Source organism: Balaenoptera physalus (assembly GCF_965194825.1).
Source record: "Balaenoptera physalus genome assembly, chromosome: 19".
Classification (NCBI taxonomy): Eukaryota; Metazoa; Chordata; class Mammalia; order Artiodactyla; family Balaenopteridae; genus Balaenoptera; species Balaenoptera physalus.
This window is the reverse complement of record NC_138900.1, coordinates 53,633,397-53,656,063: the sequence shown is the minus strand read 5'-3', so window position 1 is coordinate 53,656,063 and position 22,667 is coordinate 53,633,397. Positions and strand designations below refer to the sequence as shown.

General features: G+C 39.3%; 2 protein-coding genes across 5 annotated transcripts in view; both read right to left on the bottom strand.

Annotated features, from left to right (window-relative positions):
- Positions 1-7,505, bottom strand: part of PHLPP2 (PH domain and leucine rich repeat protein phosphatase 2) — a 76,962-nt gene extending 69,457 nt beyond the window's left edge. For all 3 annotated transcript variants that reach the window (XM_082438965.1, XM_082438966.1, XM_082438967.1), the window contains exon 1: positions 3,655-7,505. In XM_082438965.1, the coding sequence (XP_082295091.1) occupies positions 3,655-3,753 (99 nt within the window). In that variant the 5' untranslated portion in view covers positions 3,754-7,505. The remainder of the gene's footprint in view (positions 1-3,654) is intronic.
- Positions 7,506-7,605: 100 nt separating this feature from the next.
- AP1G1 (adaptor related protein complex 1 subunit gamma 1) overlaps positions 7,606-22,667 on the bottom strand; it is a 79,281-nt gene continuing 64,219 nt past the window's right edge. For both annotated transcript variants that reach the window (XM_082439017.1, XM_082439016.1), the window contains 9 exons: positions 22,542-22,631; positions 21,798-21,925; positions 20,730-20,834; positions 19,890-20,031; positions 19,571-19,697; positions 15,662-15,769; positions 15,405-15,565; positions 12,662-12,760; positions 7,606-11,796 (listed from right to left, as the gene is read on the bottom strand). In XM_082439017.1, coding sequence (XP_082295143.1) covers positions 11,695-11,796; positions 12,662-12,760; positions 15,405-15,565; positions 15,662-15,769; positions 19,571-19,697; positions 19,890-20,031; positions 20,730-20,834; positions 21,798-21,925; positions 22,542-22,631 — 1,062 coding nt within the window. In that variant the 3' untranslated portion in view covers positions 7,606-11,694. The remainder of the gene's footprint in view (positions 11,797-12,661; positions 12,761-15,404; positions 15,566-15,661; positions 15,770-19,570; positions 19,698-19,889; positions 20,032-20,729; positions 20,835-21,797; positions 21,926-22,541; positions 22,632-22,667) is intronic.

Genomic DNA, 22,667 nt, shown 5'->3' with positions numbered 1-22,667 from the left:
TAGAACAGGATCTACTGAAGTAACTCTTCATACTCAGTGAGTTCTACTAGACTGTGAAATATCCTAAAGTAGGAGATATGTTCCTGCATTCAAAACTTTAGAATATGGGCTCATCTCAAGGAATATACATGCTAAGGAATATTTTGGAAGGGGTGGATGAGACAAAGAGGGGAAGAATATTTCAGTTCATTAAAGTCTTTTTGGTAGTAATTGATTTTAAAAGCCATACACACACATTATGTTGATAAAAACCTGAAACTATTATTGAAAAAACACGTCTCACAGAATCCACTGACTAGATTAATTATAACTTCATTTCTTCTACAGACTGAGTAAAAAAAAAAGAAAAAAAACTCTCCAAATTTCCAAACATCTGGAAATTTCTGCTTCAAGGATACTCCCAATAATCTTAAAGAGTATTAAAAATCTCATACTTATATTCCAACTACAGTTATAAAGGACTATATTCTAAATAGCAATTTGCTGTGGAGAAAAGGGAACCCTCTTGTACTGTTGGTGGGAATGTAAATTGATACAGCCACTATGGAGAACAGTATGGAGGTTCCTTAAAAAACTAAAAATAGAACTACCATACGACCCAGCAATCCCACTACTGGGCATATACCCTGAGAAAACCATAATTCAAAAAGAGTCATGTACCAAAATGTTCATTGCAGCTCTATTTACAATAGCCAGGACATGGAAGCAACCGAAGTGTCCATCAACAGATGAATGGATAAAGAAGATGTGGCACATATATACAATGGAATATTACTCAGCCATAAAAAGGAATGAAACTGAGTTATCTGTAGTGAGGTGGATGGACCTAGAGACTGTCATACAGAGTGAAGTAAGTCAGAAAGAGAAAAACAAATACCGTATGCTAACACATATATATGGAATCTAAAAAAAAAGAAAATGGTCAGAAGAACCTACGGGCAAGACGGGAATAAAGATGCAGACCTACTAGGGAATGGACTTGAGGATACGGGGAGGGGGGAAGGGTAAGCTGGGACAAAGTGAGAGAGTGGCATGGACATATATACAACACTACCAAACGTAAAATAGATAGCTAGCGGGAAGCAGCTGCATAGCACAGAGAGATCAGCTCGGTGCTTTGTGACCACCTAGAGGGGTGGGATAGGGAGGGTAGGAGGGAGGGAGATGCAAGAGGGAAGAGATATGGGGACATATGTATAACTGATTCACTTTGTTATAAAGCAGAAACTGACACACCATTGTAAAGCAATTATACTCTAATAAAGATGTTTAAATAAATAAATAAATAGCAATTTGCTAAATAAATCTGGGGGCAGATTTTGAATCAAATTTTCCAGTATGCCATACGGTGGACCTAGATCTAACCTGGCTAAAGTTACACCAGTTTAGCTATATTAGCCTTTTTAAGAAGATCTATACTCTTTGACAATAATGATGTTCATGATTTGGTATTAAGTATAAAAGAGTTACAAAAAAAGAATGGTAAGCCTTTTTCAAAGGGTTTTCAGAAAAGAACATGTAGGAGACTATGGCTTTCTTCCCCATTCTGAAAGTCTTCTACTTACATATTCCTTTCCAGTTTCACCTGACGCAAAATTCAACCACTCAGCTACTGAAGGGAACTTCTGTCTGTAGAACACACCGCACCTATTCTTCAAAGCCGATCCCATTTATTTGCAAGGATGCAAAGGTCTAAGACACTGTTAGCCTCCCACATCACCAGCTCAGCACTATAATCAAGATCAATTTCTGGACTCTTTCTAATGGTCCCCAGATTGGAACCCCACGGAACCAGTGGTAGGTTGGACCACTTCCTGGAAGTGTAGGAAGGTCGAACCTTTCAGAAAAGATCCTCATTTCTCAATTCCTTCCCTCCCACAACTCACTCTCTCCCCACCAAAAAAATAGTTGTAAAAATAGCCAAGGCTGTTTACCTTCTAGGCCAGAGGGCACTACCTATCTCTCAGACCTGCCCTTTCCTGATAAGCCAGGCCAGCAGAACTTTTTTAAGTTCATTCACAATTTACATTTTTGCGACCTTACAGTTTTAAGTAAATATCCAAAAGCCTTTGAGTAATTATATTTAATTAAAATATAATTTTAATATAAATTATATTTAATATAATGTGAGTAATTATATTTAATATAAAACATGATTAAAGTAAATATGTATAAGGTCTATGCAGAAGTGGAGATAAACAATGAAAAGTTATTTCTTTAAGTCGCTGCATTAAGACTGGGAGGTAGTAGCAGAAAAAATGTTTTTTTTTTTTTTAACATCTTTATTGGAGTATAATTGCTTTACAATGGTGTGTTAGTTTCTGCTTTATAACAAAGTGAATCAGTTATACATACACATGTGATGTTTTATATTTTAGAGTTCTAATTTATGTTGTTTCATGGATTCAGCAGATGCTTCAAATCGATTATTTTTTTCAATGTTGTTGTTTCTTTGTGATGCCCTACGTATAATCTTAGTGGCGCGTATATAGTGCGCACCCTCAATCCCAAAGAACAACTATTACTTAATGAATTTTTAAACATTATGCATTTTCATTGTTTTGCAAAGTATTTTTTAAACACGTCAAATCTAAATTTTCTTTGCTCTCTTCCTTTTCTCTGGCAAGTTTTAAAGCCTGCTGATTCCTCTTCTAGAACTTTAGAAGGAATTCCACTCCATCTCCAGAACACCTAGTTTACATATCTGACCTACAGAAAAATTTCTCTCCAACTATTTCGAAGGCTAGTAGAAAACTCTATCCAGTGTGTCTCCCACAACCCCTCCTTTTAACCACCTTCACTGTCCCCTTCCCACTCTACATTCCTTGTGCATTTTAACTTCTTGTCATCACCTTCAAGACTCCGCTCCCCCCTTGCCTGCATCTGCCTTCATTTCCTCCTACTCCCCCCAGTTCCTGCCAAAAGCCCCGTTAGCTGCCTGTTGCATAACTGCTCCCCCGTCACCGTCTCTCTGGATCGTCAGCCCCACTCCCGCCAGCAGGAATGCCCCTTTTCGTCCAACCCCTCCTCCCTTCTGCAACACGCCCAGCGATTCTCCGAGATTAAGCTCCTCCGGGGATTCTCTCTCCAGCCCCGCGCTCCGGAGCGAGAAGTGGGTCTTAACTTCGGTGGTAAGCTCCGAGGGCAGAGGCGGCCCACTCCAGCCGGCGCAGCCCCAGCACACCGCAGCGCCCGGCCAATCACCGCCGCCATCCTCCTGCTGGGGTGATGTCTTCAGGTGTCCGGGGAGAAAGCCCTGCGTACTATCAGCTCCGCTCTCGGGCCAGGAGCCGCCGGCCTTGGGGCCCCGTGCGCAACCGGGAGAGGCAGAGGCGGGCCCCGGGGTCCTGAAGGAGCCGAGTGGCGGCGGCGACCGGGTGGACGCCGGCCCCAAGGCGTGGGCCTGCGAGGCGGGTGGCACGCGGCCAGGGATGGGCAGCGGTGGGGACGGAGGCAGCCGCGGCCTCGGCGGGGGCCAGCTGCAGAGGCCTCCGCGGATGCCGCGGCCCCTCCAGCCGGGTTTTGGGGGCGACTGAGCCGCAAGGCTGACTGACCGACGCGAGGTGGGGGTCGCCGGCTGCCTCGGCCACCGCGCGGGGTAGGGGTGGCCTCTCTCCGCTCTCGCTCCCTCCCCAACCCGCCCGCCCACCTCACCTTCAGGACCCGGATCCCGCCCGGCCGGCGGCTCGCGGGCGCTTCGGGCGGCTCCGGAGGTTCGAGCGGGCCCGCGGGGCCCGGCTCCACCTCCCCCATCTGCGGCTGGCGGAGGCTGCACAGGGACGCCCGGCCGGCGCTACGCCGCACGGAGCCTCGGCGGCGAGCGCGAACAGCCTGCGGCCCCGCCCCCCGCAGCCCGCCGGCCCAGCCCCCTGCCGCCGCTCGGGCCCCGCCCCACCCGCAGCCCTTTCGGCCCTGCGTAGCCGCGGGCCCGGTGCGTCCTGGGCGCTGAGAGCCGCAAACCACTGGGCGGGCGGCAGGGGACCTCGCGGGCGGAGGCCGGCGCCACCGCAGGGCTGGGCCTCCGTTGTCGGCCGCCCTCGGTTTGGAGGAATGAGGTACAGGGAGGATTATTTGCTGCTGTCCCCGCCTCCGAAGTACGGGTTGGACAAGGAAGGGGGGGGTGGAGGGCTGCACCTGTCAATAGTGACGCGGGGACGCTGCCCTCCGCCAAGGGTGGCTCTTGTAACTGACCTTTCCCAGACCTTCCCTCTGTACTTCAAAACCGGATGCCTATATTCAATATCCTATGATAAAACATAATGGAAAAGAATATGAAAAAATAATGTATATATATTTATAGCTGAATCACTTTGTTGTACAGCAGACATTAACACAATATTGTAAAACAACTATGCTTTAATTAAGAAAAAGAAAAAACTGGACTGTCACCCTCACGTACAAAGCCATTGAACTTTCACCATTGACTGTCACCCTCACGTACAAAGCCATTGTTGAGAATTCTCACCTTAGCAAGGCCCTTTCTCTTCCTTATTAGAGATGCTCACGGCCTTCTTCAGCAAATTCGACCCCACCTCGTGTACAAAATGTCATCTCACCTCCCAGCCACATTTTAATTTCTCCTCATGTAGTAAAATTATCAGAATATTGTTCTCTGCTTCAAGCGGTAATGTGGTCTGGTCTGAAAGCCATTTTATTATTTGCAATTCTAGTTCAGAAAATTTTTATTATTTTCTTTTAGTTCCTGCAGTGATAGTTTTGTGACTGGCCAGTGGGCCAAATCAGACAGCCAGATTCCAAATTTCAGCTCTACCTCTTATTATTACATCTATACCCTTGTGCTATTTTATCTAAGCCTTTGGTTCTTAGCTGTGAAATAGAAATTAGTCTGTAGAGTAGTTATTATGAAGATTTTGCAAATGCATACAAAGTGCTTGACACATAGTGAGTGATTCATAGGTGTCACTATTATTCTGAATTTCCAAATTTAAGAGACACTCAATTCCTTAGAGTCCTCTTGTTAATTCTGCTCTAAATTGTCTTAGGATACCTTCTAGACCTCTGGATTTTTAGGTCTCCCCCTCCTACACAGGTGTTGAATCTTCAGGCAACTTCTAAGGAATTAGCAGAAAAAAACAATTTCTTGTGCTTTGAAAAATTGGTATAAATGGTATCACCTATTAACCATTGCTTCAGCTTGCCTAGTCCAGACCAACTATATGTTAAGAATATTTTAATTGTAGATTTAGAACAAGAGTTTGACATCTATCAGTGCAGTCTCTTCCCCTCTTCTATGTATGCATTTATAGATATTTTAAATTCTAAGACAAAATTTGACTCTTAAAAGATTCTAACTCTGTTCAAATTATTTCTTCTGTGAAAGTTTGGTCACTACTTTCTCCCCTCTCATGAGTTACTTTGTATATACCAAAATTCCAATCTCCAGTCATCGTCATTTCTTTGTCTCATTTTAGTGAATTTAAAATGATGTCTCTGTGAGTCTGGTGTAAAGTGAAAAAAACTCTTTAAGTTGTCTACCTCCTGGGTTTTCCTTCTACCCTGAAATTACTTTCAAGAAAGCTACTCAAAGTAGTTGGATTCCCATTTCAGTGCTTATTGGGTAACTTCTTCCAGCAAGAACACTGGTATGTAAGGGATAAGCACCAATATGGAGACAGAAGTGGACTTGACCAAGGGCAGACAGGCAGAGAAAAGAATGAAAATGTGGTTCAGAATTAAGTGCTTCTAAAAGCCTATTTCTTGAGGTACTACACATTACCTTTTCCAGATCTCATGAGCAGAGGCTCTTTATTAGTTTATCATCTGAAGGGGAAGGATCCTGTCACATGACCAGCATTTGAGTTCATGCTGGGGAACAGCAGTGGTAGATTTTTTTTTTTTTTAATTAATGGGAGAGTGGGCTAAAGCATCAATTCAGAATATGCTAAAAGTTATGTATTTACTATTTCTTCAACAACAGTAGTACCTCTTTCAAAAAGAGAACAAAAAAGCTACGAGCCCAGGTGTTGCAGGGGATAATTTATGACGCAGCTCTCTTTAAAGGTCTCCATGGTTTAAGATCCAATTCAGTTAAGTGGTGACAAACAGTTGATTCTGAGTTTTCTTTTCAGATCATGTATTGCCATTAACATTTTATACTGTTTCAAAGGTCACATATTCATGTTCTCCCCCAGTTCAAGGCAGTGTGCATTATGTATGCCAAGGGTTATGTAACTACAATTTCTAGAAATGGTAAACAGCTGAGACTAACCCTAAAAATAAATTCCTCTGGGATTTTTTGTGCAAATATCCATCTGCCCTCACTGCAGGTTCATCATTACAAAAATCAGTTTGAATCAAGCCAAGAGACAGAGAAGTCATTAGACTCCCTCCTCTCTGTACCCTTCCTGTAAGCAGCTGTGCATACCTCTCTCTTTCCACCTGGAAGGGGTTGGGGAGGGACACACACACACACACTTTATCCCAGGAGCTCTTCCTAATCTTCACTACAAAATGGAAAGAAGGTCTGGAGAAGGAGAGTTCACGTCTTTAAGATTTTGGTAGAGGAGCCATAAGAGCTTACTGCATTTTCTTCTTTATAGCTAGTTCCCACTCCTTTGATGATCACAAGTCATCTTTAGGCCTAAATCCTTTGTTATTTCTACCACAGATTGAGCAGATTTAGATATTCCTTATTTTAGTTTCAAATAAACAGGCTGTATTTACCTGGCTCCCAGGTTTGAAGGATTTTTTTTTCCTTGAACATTTTTGTATTGTTGAATATGGGGACAACTGAACTAGGGAAGGAAATAGCATGAAAAATACTTTTAAAAAGTGATAAAAATTAATTTGGTCCTTCTGGATGGAAGTTCAAATCTGAACACTATTCACTGTATTGTTAAGTAAATGTCTGGAGTCTATTACTGGCTAACGTTTTCTACTGCAGCTTTTATATTTTCATCTCGTTACATGGAGATGAAGGTGTCAAGTAAATTTAATATTAGAAACAAAGATGAATTTTAACTAAGCCACATATAAGAAAAGATTATAGAAATGTCACTTATCAAACAGCACCAAAGGGCACTTCTGCATAAACTAGATAATTGCCAAGGCCTACTTCCTTCTACTTCTCAGTTAGGGGACTAACTATCACACTCTCCCTCTTCTCAATAAGGGACTATCGGGGATCATCTGAGTACTAGAACACATAAGCTCCCAACTTTCAACCACTCTCACTTCTATGGAAGAGTTCATATAAAATAGATCATGAAACAGAATTCATTTGGCTGGTCAAGCCTTCCTCTTCTTAGTCACAGATAAACTTGAACAAGTCACAAATAGACGCTTTTAACTAAAAGCTCATGACCACCTCTAACATACAATTCATCTTGACATGATTTCTTTGCCTTGTGTGAGAATTCACCCATGTGGAGAATACCAGCATGGAAACAATCACTAGTTAAAATTTCCAATTGCACTTTTCACTGTCTGTAACTTAAAGTTTTCAAAAATTTGTTCAAGTTCCTCTCTTGGTGAGATTTCTGTGTAAAAGGAACATTAACAGGTCAGTAAGTTTAGCTCAAAGCTCTGGAATAAGAACTCATCAAAGGCTTCTCTAATCCACTTGTAAGAAGTGAGGAAGCAAAATTTAAATCATTGAGTATTGACTTTTTATTAGTCACTGTTCATAATTTGTTTCAACCAAAAGACAATACACACAGCAGAATTCTAATGCATCCCATGTAAATGTTTACATCCATTTTATTCCTCACTCGCCTCTAAGACTTATCATTTAACTTTAAATTTTTTTTACATCTCAAAAATATGTCTGCAATAATTAGAACTTCATTAGCTGTCCCACTTGGAAACAGCCTTTTAATATTTTTACAGTAAAGAAGATGTGATGGGGCTTAATGAAAATGTAACTTACAACATTATGAAAGAAAAGGGACTATACAGGGACACAGTGGGAGTTCACAAAGGAAAGACTTCAGAAGCTCTTTCCCATGAGGCCCCCAAAGAGAAAACAAGAACAAAACACACAAAGCGCAACAGCAGGTTCCAAAAACAAAAACAAAAACAAAACTCCAATGTTCCATCTTGAAGCCAGAATCAGCCTCGTGGAAGTTCAAGAAGCAACTGTGCAAGCTGCTTCAGCCTTTTCTTCTGTTTGAATGTTCCAGGTCCTGGAACACTGTAGATGGGACCCACTCACTGCTATTGCTTGAAGAAGAGTTATTCACTTCCAGTTCTACAAGTAGGCCCACCCTCCCGAGCCAGAGCTGGTCAAAGCATTTTAAACTTCAGAACTTTCTGAGCACGTCTCTTTTCAGTGATCCTCCCCATTCCCAAACTCCTGAGTGCACAGACATGTACCACCTCTCCACCAACCACAAAGCTCGTGAGTGTCCACTTTTTGCTCTCTAGCTCACTCTCTGTTTAGGACAATGTGGGTAATACACATTCACTAGAAAAAAAACATACGCATTCAAACTTTCCTTCCCCTAGTTCTCATAGCCCAAATATTTTCCAATGCAGAAGATAATGAAGTTGAACCTCGAAAACAGTATCCCCTAATTTCCAACCTCTCAGAACAACATAAAAATGGAAAGCATGTTATATGGTAGACGGAAATACTCAAACCGTTAGTGCTGGACAGTTTTCTTATATAAATGGGACAAACAAGGGGTACGAAGCACATCTTTTACCTAACAAGAGGGAAGAATCCCCTCCCAAATGTTACACTGAGGAATGTTTCTTTAAATTAGAAAGACCTTAAAATGAACAGATGATCACTATACACAGCATGAAACATTCCACGGCTGTCCAAATCACCTCGAGGTAACAGCACCGGAGCATAGTGGGAGAAGCTTCTCGGGCAGAGCACCCTTCCTACAGATTTCTGAGATTACTCAGACGAATTCTCCCTTAGGATTACTGTGGGGGTGGGGAGGGCGTATAGAATAAAAACTGCTCTGGAAGAGGGGAAAAAATGAGGTAAAAGTGCATGTGAAATTGTCCAAGTAAGTGTGTTTAGGCTCACTGCTTATCACCCTGGAGTTATGAAAACAGCCATGGAAATCACCCTTTCCTCACAATGGCTCTGAAGTTGTAAATCTAAACAAATTTGCTCCCCCTTGAATGGTTATACTAGGGAAAGAAATAACTGAAATGTGCAAGTATTCATAGAAATTAAGAGATTCCTCCTTTAGCAGCACGGCCAAATGAGAGGAGAACGAATTCTGATCCTAGAAACTAAGGCACGCTGAAGCTTTCAAAGATCCAATCATTTGAAACAGTCTTCACAACCATCAGTATCCTAGGCAGTTAGTTACCTGGCCGCTAGTCCTTTAATACGGTGCTCAGGTTCACTCTCTGGAATCATTTCATATTCTACACAGCACCCTTTGTGTTAAGGCCATGATTTTTACTCTGTCTAGACAAAGCTATGGATGATCACATAACTCTACCTCAAAACTACATTCACCCAAGGAGACACTTTGTTCTGAGAGTAGACCCTTTCCAGCCCCATTAGCTAGCACTGTCTCATAGCATGATCTTCAGCAGATTTCTGAGATTCAAATCAGTTCAACTAAAGAAACTTGAGCTGGTTAACTATAAACGTGAGAGAGAAAATAAAGCCTCAACCACAAGAGGAATGTTAGACAAATTCTATTCAAGAAACCCACCAATATTATGTTAATCCTATCACGTTTCACAGCATTAAGTATCCATCCAATGAAATCAGTCTGCAAAGAAACCTTTAAAGACTATTTTTCATCGCACAGGCAGAGCAGTTGTTTGAAACACACACTAGACCACACTTACTTTACTGAAAACTATGCACAAGATAATATCCTGTTCTTGACTCAGTCAACCATTTACCCACTAGAATAAGTTTTAGCAAATCTTGCTCTTAAAGACTAAAATAAGACCAGAAAGCTCCCCCTTCGGAGCCTTTAGTTCAACTCCAGTTTGTCAAATGTTAGGAATAATCTAGCATCTGATACAGACCTAGATTTGACAAGACACTGAAGATTTTAAGTAAAGGCTTGGTGAAATGGAGGGGGAAAAAATGGATATCTGTATCCAGTTTTAAGACCAAAGCCAAAGTGGTCCTTGTACTGTACTCAATACAGTAATGATTGCAAATATTTTAAGAGCAAGGTGGGCCTGACTTTTCCTTTTCTTTAGTACATCAGACATGGCACCTGTGCACCCGAACGTACACAGTACATTCAACATGTGCCACAGGAGAGTCACCTTACCTCATGCCAGCAACTCAGTGTTAAGGTTTGATAACATGAGGGTCCTTTCTAAAAGCACTCGGCACTCTCACTAGTTTAAAAAGCTCCAGATCTCAAGTCTTTGATGCAGATACTCGTAAGATTGGCCTCTCTTGAGAGACCAACTTCTCACACTCAGGAAAGGATATTCCTTCCCTATGGTGTCCATAAGACTTCCTCTGACACAGGGGGCAAGGAAGCTACAAGGCTTCATTCCAACACCATAAAGTACGATATAGGAAAGATTTCTTTAACTGTGTGGTCTTTATTTCAGTGCCAGTGTTACAGATACAACACAAATGTTCCAGTTAGAAGAAGGAATTCAAACGGAATGCCAAGGTCCAAGCCAGGCTCAGGAAATAAAAAGGGAGATTTAGAGTAATGGAGAAGATGACTCCAATATGCTCTAGAGTGAATCAGATACTCACTCTTCCTGTGGGCAAAGGTGCTTTTGTTAAGGAGTCTGTACTTTAAAAGTGGCAAACTCCTCTTTCCACCCATTTACCATAGTTCAGGCAAGTTATGGGTTTAGGAGAAACTTTAAAATTTGTGGTGGGAATAGGGGCATTAATAACTATTAATATATCTTTTGTAAATTGTCCACTTTGCACTTTAAGGGGACTCAATTTTGAAAATCATGGAGAGTACTCATGACTACAGCTAAAGAATGCAGAGAAAGGGGGGCTGGAAGAGCCTTTGAAGTTTCTATTACAAATAGAGCACCATATCCTTCATGCCAAATCTAAACAAAAGCTCTTTTCAACTGCATCTGTCCAGTGTTTACAAATAACCTTTCAAGGTCTGACCAGTTCTTGGTAACAAACATACATACATGTGTGTGTCTGTGTGTATACAGCAATGCACAGAAAAGGCTACCAGGAGCCTAATGCCTCTTTCAAACATTGGGGGAACCAGTAGAAAAAGGCAGGGCTCCCTCATGTCCACTGTTACATTTCCGTTCTCAATGCCAGATGTAAAAAGCGCCTGAAGATGGTAACCCAGCTAGTGAGGAGTAAATGCCCCACCTCGCTCAGTCCACAGAGAAACACAGTAAAAAGAAGGGGCAACTCCTTGCTGCAGAGACAGAGTGAGTGTCTTCTTGCCATGAATTCCAGTCCTCTCCTCCAGACCAGCTGCTGATTTCCTCAGGGGCTCAGGGAATGTTGATTCTGGCTGTAAATGTAGGAGGGGTGGAGAAGTGCAGAAAAAGGAGAGGAGGAGGAAGAGTGCAAAGTAGCCTCCAGAAGCAGCCGGCCTCAACAGTGGAGGAGAGGAGATTAGTCTTTAACAACGCTTCAAGGTCAGCTATAACTTTAGGAAAATCCTCCTCAACAGTTCTCTTCAGCTCCTCATGCCCATGGTACAGTTGGGGGGGACTTGCAGCGATCATAATCTCCTTCCCAGAGTTCCTTTGATTGAGTGGGATAAGAATGAGAATGGTGCTGGACCCTCATTGCCAGGACTGAGGGGGAAAGTTGTTCACCTCTGCTAGATCTTGCATTGCTGAGCCCTTGTGATTATATGTGAGCTTGATCCGCATTCGCAGCTGTTGCTGTGAGAAGAAAAGAGAATAAAAAATTACACACTGAAATAAAATCTTTAGAATCTGTACAGTCTACAAATAGACTTTTAATCTTAGAAAACACATATTATTTTAAAGCAGAACTCTCTTAAAAATGAAACACAGGCAAAAAACAACAACAAAAACCACCTAGTACTCTAGCTATTAGCCAACATCATGCAGTCAAGTAGAGAAAATGCATCTCCAGAACTCACTGTTGGCTTCAATCCTAGAACCACATTAACAGGACAGAACCACTCAGGAGCATTTTCACAGTAACATTTGCTAAGTGCTTTTCTCAAAGATTCAACCCTTGTATCCAATTTTCTAGAAAAATGAGGTAAACGTACTCATCTTATGCTCTACATTCAGATATACTGGTTGCTTTGTCCCCCTCCCCATGCAAAAAACTAGACTTTTAAGCCTCTAAATAGAGAAATCTTTAAATGTGCATTTTAAAGATTTTTTTTTGATGTGGACCATTTTTAAAGTCTTTATTGAATTTATTATAATATTGCTTCTGTTTTATGTTTTGGTTTTTTGGCCATGAGGCATTTGGGATCTTAGCTCCCCGACCAGGGATCAAACCTGCACCCCCTGCATTGGAAGGTGAAGTCTTAACCACTGGACCGTGGGGAAGTCCTCTAAGTGTGCATTTTAATAAGATGCCGCTAAACCATTTTGTGTGTCTGGGCTTCACTTATTATCTACAAAAGAACAAGGAGGTTAGACCAGACATTTTAAAAGATTTCTTTTCTGCTGTGAGTCAGAAAAACCTTTGAGAAACAAAGTAAATTTTATTTCAGGGAATATGCTTACACCTTGCTCAGATAATGTCTTCAAATGTGCTACTCACCTTCTGTGGGTTCAGAACTTTAATGACTTGTGTGATGGTCCCCGTATTAAATGCTGGGACGATGCTGCTGCTAGGAGACAGAAGCTGCAGCTGGAATGTCTGGGGGGAACAGAGGGCACTCTTCAGAAAAATACACTTCACGCTATGTCAGAGATGTCAACAAATACAGTCAGACACGCAGATGATGGTTTAATTACCAGATTTACCTACTACTAAATTCTATTTGTTTTTCAGATATCAGCAATTCACAGCATGTGGGCTATCACTTCATGGCACTTATAAAACGCCACTGTTTCTAGCAATGAGCTACTCTTTCCTTCCTGGTAGAAGCAACTTTAGCCTACCACTTTTCAAGAGGCAACCAATTCTTGTTCTGGCAACCTCACTTAATAGTAACTGATCAACTATGTAGGTAAAAAACAAAACAAAACAAACAACAGCAACAAAAAAAACGGGTGCCTGTGGTTAAAAAAAACTAGAAAGAAATGAAAAGCTTTCTAAAAATAGTAAACCAGCACACTAGTCACCAACTACACGCCTTCAAACTTTTGTGCATTTGGATGGTTGGGATCAGAGACTTGAACCTTTGTTTTCTAAAGCCTATATAATCTGGAATGTGACAAGGGTTACTCCTACAGGACAGAGGTGAAGGAAAAGCTGAAAAAAGCCAGCTTGTTAATACGTATGTGGAACACATCAGGATCCCTACACTGGGGACACAAAGCCCTAACAGAAAAATTATGTGCAGAACTAACCCATACAGCAAAAGACCTGGAAAAGCCAAACACCATAATTTGTTGAGTGCTGGTGGATTTTGTTTGTTTGTTTACAGGAAAGAGAGATAAAAGTGCTATGAGCAAGATAGGTAAGTCATAGTTAGCACAATATAGTATGTATGTAGCTATTTTACAGACAAGGATTAAAAAAATTTTTCCTGAAAGCTTAGTCTCCTAAAATATTAGAGAGAGAGGAGAATGAGAGAGAGAGAAAGAGAAAGAAGAGAAGAGAGGGAGAGAGAACGAAGGGGATGGAGGGAGAGAAAAGAGAGAAGGGCAAAGGGGAGAGAAAGAGAGGGAGGGAAGGAAGAAAGGAGGGAAGGAGGTTCATGGGTCTAGGTCTTCTCTAAGGCCAAAAATTACAAGAGCAGAAATTTAATCTCAATGCACAGGTTTATTACTTTGGGACTTATTCATAAGTCTACTGTCAAGATAAATTATGTAAGCTAAAATATCATTCATTTATTTACATTTATTTCATTAAATGTTAGATGGCATCAATTGTAATTCACACCATTATTTTATATACCACGGAGAAAGAAAACAGGCTGCCAATGAAACTATGACAAGGGTATCAATTTTAAAATGTACCTCAATTTCAGAAATAACAAAAAGTAAAAATAGTAGAATCTACGAAATAGAACGTTTTGAAGTTAAAGATACATCATGATATGCAAATAGGCATTGTATACTACAACACCAAGAAGAAGGCCATACTTTAAAGCAGAGACGGTATGTTGCTAGAACAGCAGCATAAAATAATAAGTATAAAACTCTAAGTTGTAGCAGCTAACAATTACTGAGCACCAAACATATGAAAAGTGCTTAAAAAACAGTACCTGGCACATAAAACTCATTTATTCCTCAAAGGAACCCTATGAAGTAGATATCATGATGACACACCCCCTTTCCAAATGAAGAAACAGGCATAGAGATTAAGTAACCTGCTTAATGTCATACAACTAGTATTGAAACCACTAACTCTACTGCTTCTAAAACATCTACATTATTCTGACTCCTAAAAATGCAAGTAAAGAAGCTTGCAAAGTCAGCAGTAACAACAAGTAAAAGGTCTTCAATTTCCAAAATTGTGTTGTCTGAATGTCATACTTCACATGTCACTGAAAAGATCAGATTAGCCTAATCTATTCCAGGGGTTGGTAAAATATGGTCCATGGGCCAAGAATGAACTGACACCTCTTTTTGCAAGTGTTTTATTGGAACAGAGCCACCACCTTTATATATCGCCCATGACAGTTTTGGCATTATGACAGCATATAGCCTAAAATACTTACTATCTCGTCTTTTACAGAAAAATTTTGCCCACTCCTCATTCTAAATTTTCCTTTTTCAAAACTTTTCATTATTCAATGATGAACATAAACACTCCTTAAACTAAGATTTGGTATAAACAAAACTTCAATTTATAAAAACAAGCAGTCATTGCATCAATAGTAAACTAGATGTTAATGAAGGAGGAATGTTTCTCTCACATTATCAAGAGGCAAAAACTTTTAATTCTGATCCAGTGACTAGAAGAGAATATCAAATACATGAAGTCTCTCATCTTGATTGAACTTTAATTCCACGTTACAATTTGTGTTTTTTAGGTCTTTACCACTGTACTACTGAACCCCAACCTATCCTCAGTGCCCTGAGCATTAATGAATCACCTTATAGAATACTGCTCTGTCACTATTAGGCTGCCCTTCCTTTATCCTACAATACTAACTGTAAGAATATTTTTGACTAAGCAGAAAGTATTCATTAAAAATGACATGCTTAGTTAAAAAAAAAAAAATGACATGCTTCAATGAACCATAATAGTTACATTACTGTTAGTTTGAGTTAAATCTGCAAATTTAGTTTAATCTCTGAACATTAAAATATATCCCTTACCAAATACATAAAAAATAATCAGCCAATTTTTAATTCAAGGAAAAAGGCCAAGAAGACAATTATAGTACCTTTGGTACTGCAGCCTGGAAAACAAAGTCCGTCATGTCCAGCTCTGTGCTGTTGGAGGCCTGTATCGTTATCACTGTGACACTGGGGTTGGTGTTTGACCGTTCAAAGGTGAATTCTATCTTCAAGCCATTCTTACTGTATGCTGTGATGGAGGGGATGCCTGGGAAAGCACAGGGAGATCAGTCGCCTAATGCTTGCAAAATTATTACTTCCTTTCTTCAACAACTACCTCGCACTGCTCTAATGATGACTGTACCTGTAGCAATGTCATTGAAGAGAGGCTGTGATGAAAGCCCATCCAGCAAGAAGGGGGGCTGGGATATCTGTGGGACTGAGGCAGGGGCGGGAGCAGCAGCTGGAGCACCTAAACGAAACACCCCAAAGTCAGGTCAGTCTCAGCCAGAATGACAAATCTCACCAAGAAAATACGGAAGAAAATTATCGTGATCTCAAATTAAGGGAAGGATGCCTTACACAAGATGCAAAAATCATAAACCATAAAAATAACTAAAAATTCAAATACTTTAAAATGAATAACTTCTGTTCATTAAAAAATACCATAAAAAAATAGACCAAAGGCAGAAGAAAATGTATGCTACAAAATAACAAATGGGTGAGTACCTAGAACTATAAATATCTTTTACAAATCAATAAGGAAAAAAGATAACCTAATTTAAAAGTGGTAAGAAAAATGAACAAGCATTTCACAAAAGAAGGAATGCTTTGATTAATTCTTGCATATTTACACAGGGAGACATGTTACAAAAAGTGTGCAGAGCAAGATAATTTCTAACAATGAAATTCTGGAAACAAAATGTCCATCCTCAAAATAATGGGTAAGTAAATTGTGGTACACTGACAAAATAAAATACTATACATATACAGCAGTAAAAATGTGAATGCACTAGAAATGCACTTAACATGGATTATTCATAAATACAATGTTTAGCAAAAAAAGCAAGGTATAAAAAGTACACATGCAGTTGGATACCAGTTCTAAAAAGGCAAAATATGGCAAAACAATACTACACACTGCATCATTCTAGAAATACACATGAATGGTAAACACCAAAGCTAACACTATTTTAGAATAGATAGTAGTTATCTCTGGGATCAAGAGGGAAGGAGATAAGGGGGCAGTACACAGGGAATGTCAACTCTCTTAGTAACATTTTATTTTACAAGCTAAGTAGATCAAGGCATTTATTAATTTTAACACACACACACCCCCCCTGGGAGAGGTGGTGTGGAGTGGGGGAAAGAAATCATCAGATTATCACATTTATTTGATCCTTCCAAATAAGAACAAGTTAAGGAGGGCCAGGGATAGAACATGACCATGAACTGACAGAAATCAAGATTCTAAGAAGAGGCATAAGAAAACTCAGCAAAAGAAAGAGAATGCATTTTATGCTTAAATAGATTTCAAACTACTTATAAAATTAACTGAAATTACACCATTTAAAAAATTCACAAAATGAAATAAAGAAAGGCTGAATTAGCTTAAAAAAATAATACCCAAGTACACTCGAAAAAAAATCACATACTAAAAATTAGCAAGGAAGGTAGAAATACATATGGCTAAGCAAAGCACAAGGAGCTAAAACAAATGTGGACACCACAGGATGTGCAGTCAAGCAGATTACCAATGAAGAATATAAACAAATATTCATATAGTTATCCTAGTTTATATAAATCTAATCTAGTAATTTTCCCATAATTTCCATTTTCAAAACAATTTTAGAAACGTGTTCCCATGGAAAATCATAGGCTACCCAAGACACATAGGCAACATATGAGTCCCTAAGTCCCTCAAATTTTAGCTTTTTTTCTCCTGCAATGGTACAATAGGTAGTTTTGGGAAACAACAGAAACTCACTGCTCCAGTTCCTCTAAAAGCTCGTACTAAATTTATTTCCTACTTTCTACTGATTTAAATTACTGTGCATTACTATATGACTGTAATGATGGCTTAAAGAATCTAGAACTCAAAATTTTTTTACTTAAAAATAAAAAAAATGGGAAAATGTGTTTAAACTCATTATGAATAAGGAAAGGAAAATCTAGGCTTTTTAACATTTTATCATTTTACTTTTTCATTTAACACTAGAAAAACAAGAAAGTCAGAACAAAAACAAAACATTAAGACCCCATGATAAATGAGTTAAAGGATACAAAAGGAATGTACCAAAAGGAAATTCATGTATAATGCACATATGGATAAATATAAAACATTCCCTTGATTGAATAAATAAAAATTAACAAAATGATAGCATCAACCTTTCAACTGTTAGGGCTTTTTAAAAAATATTATAATATTTATGACTATATAGTGAAACTCATGGCCATATACATTGAGGAAACGATAAATAACATTTACCAAGTGCCTACTATGTGTCATGCATGTACTAAGTCACTATTCCTCACAATACCCTAGGATGTTAAGTATTTATCCTTCTTCCTTTAAACACATTCAGACAGATTAAGCCTAACTTAACTTAGCCTAAGAATGTAAACCCAAAATAAATTTGGACAAATTTATGTAATAACGATATTTGTTGAGGCATCAGTTATGATAAGAAAAATCTGGAAACAAAATGCCCAATAGTAAGGAATTGAATAAATAATAGTTCAAACTTCTTAATGAAATATTAGACAACCATTTAAAATTATAATTGGTAAGATTATGTACTAACATGGAAATGCTATTATGTTAATAAATAAAGCATATCATCTATACACTATGGTTTGTTTGTTTGTTTTGGCCATGCCACACAGCTTGCAGGATCCTAGTTCCCTGACCAGGGATTGAACCCAGGCCCTAAGCAGTGAAAGCGTGTAGTCCTAACCACTGGACTGCCAGGGAATTCCCCATACACTATGTTTTAAACATGGGATTGTTTTTGTTTTTCCATATATCTAGGATAGCTTTGGCATCTCAAGATTTGAAATTGACTATTTGTAAATGGCTCTAAGTACATGACACGTAACATTTTGAAATTTTGTTAAGACAAATATAAACCATAAGCTCTGGGAGGCTGCTATGTTAGGAAAAAAATCATTTAGCTTGTGATAGCCAGTCTAGATGAGCATTCAACATCTTTATCCTATGGTTGTTTTCTACATAAGGTCATGTATGCTGTAACTCTCCATTATACTTTTAAAGAAGTCACTTAAGATAGAAATTATATGCTACAGTGATACTCTTGGACTCTTTCTTTTGTTTTTTTTTAATTTATTTATTTAATTTATTTATTTTTGGCTGTGTTGGATCTTCGTTGCTGCACGCGGGCTTTCTCTAATTGCGGTGAGTAGGGGCTACTCTTTGTTGCGGTGCGCAGGCTTCTCGTTGCGGTGGCTTCTCTTGTTGTGGAGCATGGTCTCTAGGCGTGTGGGCTTCAGTAGTTGTGGCACACGGGTTCAGTAGATGTAGCTCGTGGGCTCTAGAGCGCAGGCTCAGTAGTTGTGGCGCACGGGCTTAGTTGCTCTGCAGCATGTGGGATCTTCCCAGACCAGGGCTCGAACCCATGTCCCCTGCATTGGCAGGCGGATTCTTAACCACTGTGCCACCAGGGAAGCCCTCTTGGACTCTCTTGAACTCTTGAACTCTAATGTGTTCAGAGATACTGTGAACACATTAATTACCAATGTCTACTACATATAAATAAAGATAAGATATTCCCAAATGAAAAGTTATGTTTGAATATTATAACCATGGATGACTTTCTCCTTCCATTGCTTTAATACCAAGGAGAGAAAGAGGGAGAGAGAGGGAAGGAGGAAAACAGGTTGACATCTCTCCACTCTCTACAAATGGCCATAGTTCTTGGAAACTAACCATGAGTAGAAAGAAACCTAGAAGAAGTAATGTATTTCTTGGGATGTATTTCTTTTCTAACCTGAGACAGTCCTTTCTATCTTAAAATGCTATGAGTAATTTATTCTCCAAAAAATTAAAAATTAGACTTTAAGGAATCCCTATTAATTATCTCTAGAGTATTAGTATGGCAACATATCCCAGATGTTGTGAAGACTCTTGCTTTTCACTTAGCCTCTCCCATCTTCAACTGTTTCATGTGCTAGATAGAAAGGCTATGTTCAGTGTAGTTTTTCCCTAAGGCCCTTATCCCTAACCAAGCATGAAATAACTCTAGTCTGGCCTCACCTGTAAGGTTGATGTCTCCCAGCAAATCAAGAAGTTCTCCACCAGCAGAAGCTGGTTTGCTTGTAGGTGCAGTTGGAATAACAGGTGTTATGTCATTTCCTCCCAACAAATCCAATAAATCATTGGCCTAAACAAGGAAATAAAATCTTATTCATTAGTCATTGCCTAATCTGTATCTCATGCAAAGCCCTTTCAACACTTAAAAATAAGGAAGAGAACCATCAATCAATCCAGGAACATTGAAGGGAATCAGCTAAGAGATAGGTTCTAAGGAACTATAAGATCATGAGGATCCCCAGATAAGCAAGGGAAAAGCTACCTGGCTGGTGGGCTGTGGCCCAGAGGGTGGTGGCTTGGTCTCTAGAGGAGCTGGTTCTGTCTCTCCATTTGTCTGCACAATCTCAGTAGGGCCATTTGTGGTCACTTTTTCCATGACAGGCATTCTCTCAAGCAGGGCAGACCTGAAGGAATCTGAAGTGGTTAAATTCTACGCAGTTAACCTACCTTCCCTACCCAAAACAATCACTGTAACTATATTGGAGCCAAACATGTAGAGACATCTCCCCTCACCACATCCCAACACAGACACTAAAATAGAAGCCGGATTACAAGAATACATGACCTAAATTCCTGGCTGGATTAAGGGCAGGCAACAAACACTGAATGGACAAACTGTCCCTCTAAATCCCGAGAGACTGGGAATTCTCAGTGATAGAGAAACTGGAATGAAAGAAAGGCAAATAAGTACGTATTAGCAGTTTCCAATCAAGAAGATACTGCATAACAGAAGAGGGAAAAAAGATACTGCATAACAGAAGACACTGCACACCAAAATGTTAATAGTAATGATATCTGAATGTGAGTCTCTTGAGAAAAAAACAACTCCCACTTCTTCACCAAATAAAATGGAAAATGAAGCAAACTTTCTTTACCAAAAGAAAGGTGAGAAGGGGACTAAAGGAACATAGTTCACTTATTTCTTTAGAGGCTAGGCAGAATAGAAGATGGACAAAACACAAGGGGCCAAGCAGTTAGAACTAAACAGAGTTGTGAAGTCTGGCTAATAAAGCACGAGGGATGAATCTCCTTTACGGGTTTATCATGACAATTTGTTTGAGATGCTAAGAGGCACATGCATTGTTTACTTTCTCTTACTTACCTCATATGGTCATATTTCTTAAAAAGTGCATTATATTCTACTGCCCTCTGCTGGAGCTCCACATCAATGCTGCTTCCATAGATGGAAACCACTTTCTTAATTCGGCTTTGGGATAAAATGACAAACAAATTCAAATACCCAAAAGAAAGTTCATAAACAAGCAGAGAGAATAATGTTTGAAACAGAGGTTTCTGGTTAAAATTTTGAAATGCTCTTTTCTTAATGTACGTAACTTTTCAAAAACAAAACATTTTCCTTTATGTTCATTCATCTGACATATAGCTCAAGACCATCATACTTATTACCATCATACTTATTCTAGTTGTAATGCTAGATTTTGTCTGTTAAATATCTCATACCCTAAAATTTGCTAGACAAAAGTACCGATTATTAATTTGCTACAAAAGAATAAATTTATAGTGTTCATTCTCTTCTTTAATAACTTTAAAATAAGCTTTTATCAACAAATGGGTCATGGCATCAGACTTCTTTCAACAAAAGGTCATTACCTGACACCAAATTCTTCTACTTCACAATTTAAATAGTAAAAAATACCATTCTTCACGAAGCTTAACATTAAAAATTAAAGCAGAAGATCTAAGAGAACTAAGTTTAAATATGCTTGGCTGGGAGACTGATCCAAGAATTGACTTTTAGTCAAAATAGTAAAAAAAAAAAAAAAAAAAAAAAGCAAAATTTTAAAGAGTTAAACACCAAAACCTTCACAATTTTCTTCCTATTCAGACATCTCAAAATATTATAATAAACCAGAACCCTTATATGGGAAAATAACTTCGCTACTTTAAAAGAGAAAACAGGCATCAGAAACCTGATTTTAAAAACATTACTTTTTACCTCCAAAATAAGCAATGGTGGGATAGGGGGATGACAGGGAGCAAAGTATAGATAAAATAAGGATTAACCATGAAATGATGACTGTTACTGAGGAATAAAGGTATATGCAATTGATTTTACTATTCTACTTTTGCTTTTGCCTGAAATTTTCCATAATGAAGTTTTTAAAAATTACAAAACAATATGTTCACCCTACTTTTTCTCCATACTCACTTTACAGTACAGGTGAATCGAGTAGAAAGCTTCATAATGGCAGTGAGGGCATAACCTCGTGTCACAGAGGTGGACATATTAGAGATGAGGACACTTTCTAAAATATCCAACACTTCATCCTCTGTTACCTGTGCAGAAAAAAAAAAAGACAATGTAAGATGAATTTTAACTGTAAATATCTACATCTGATATTAAGTCACAGGATGCCACCAGAAAGACAATCCTGCCATCATTACCAAAGCTTCTAACACAATCTGTGCTTTGCCAGGGTAACTGTACAACCTAACCCACCAACCAGAAGCATGTAGGAGGGAGGTAAAAAGGATGGAGAATACCCATTGGGGGCTGAGAGGCATTTTATGACTTTCAGAGGCAGAAGGAGAGGAAGAAAGGAAAAATATACATAGAGTTAAAGTGTTGTTGCCACAACTTCTCTGAAATCCAGTCCTTTAATGAGCAAATGGAAACATGGATACACTCTCATTTCTTCTTATCAGCCAGAGGGTAAGAGAAACAATGTAAGTCAGTCTGATGGGATGGGGGGGGTAGGTCCTAAAGGCAGTTTTAATATCTCACAATGGCCCAGTAAGTTCCAACTCAAAAATCAGCAGGTTTTCCAATGTAATTCTGGAATTGCTTCTTTAAAGGGTTTTCAAGGAATCAATCTCAACTCATTAAACACTACTCTCTTAAAACCAAAAACATTGTTTTTCCCCCTCCTTAACCAAGAGTGACAAAGGGTACCTGAATAGGCTCTTCCTCTTCACATTGGCCAGACACAAGAAGATCTCCATATTCACCTATACACCAGGCAGCTACTTGCACCAAAGGTTGCTGTCAAAAGAAAGTCACCGTTTGTCAAAGATTTCA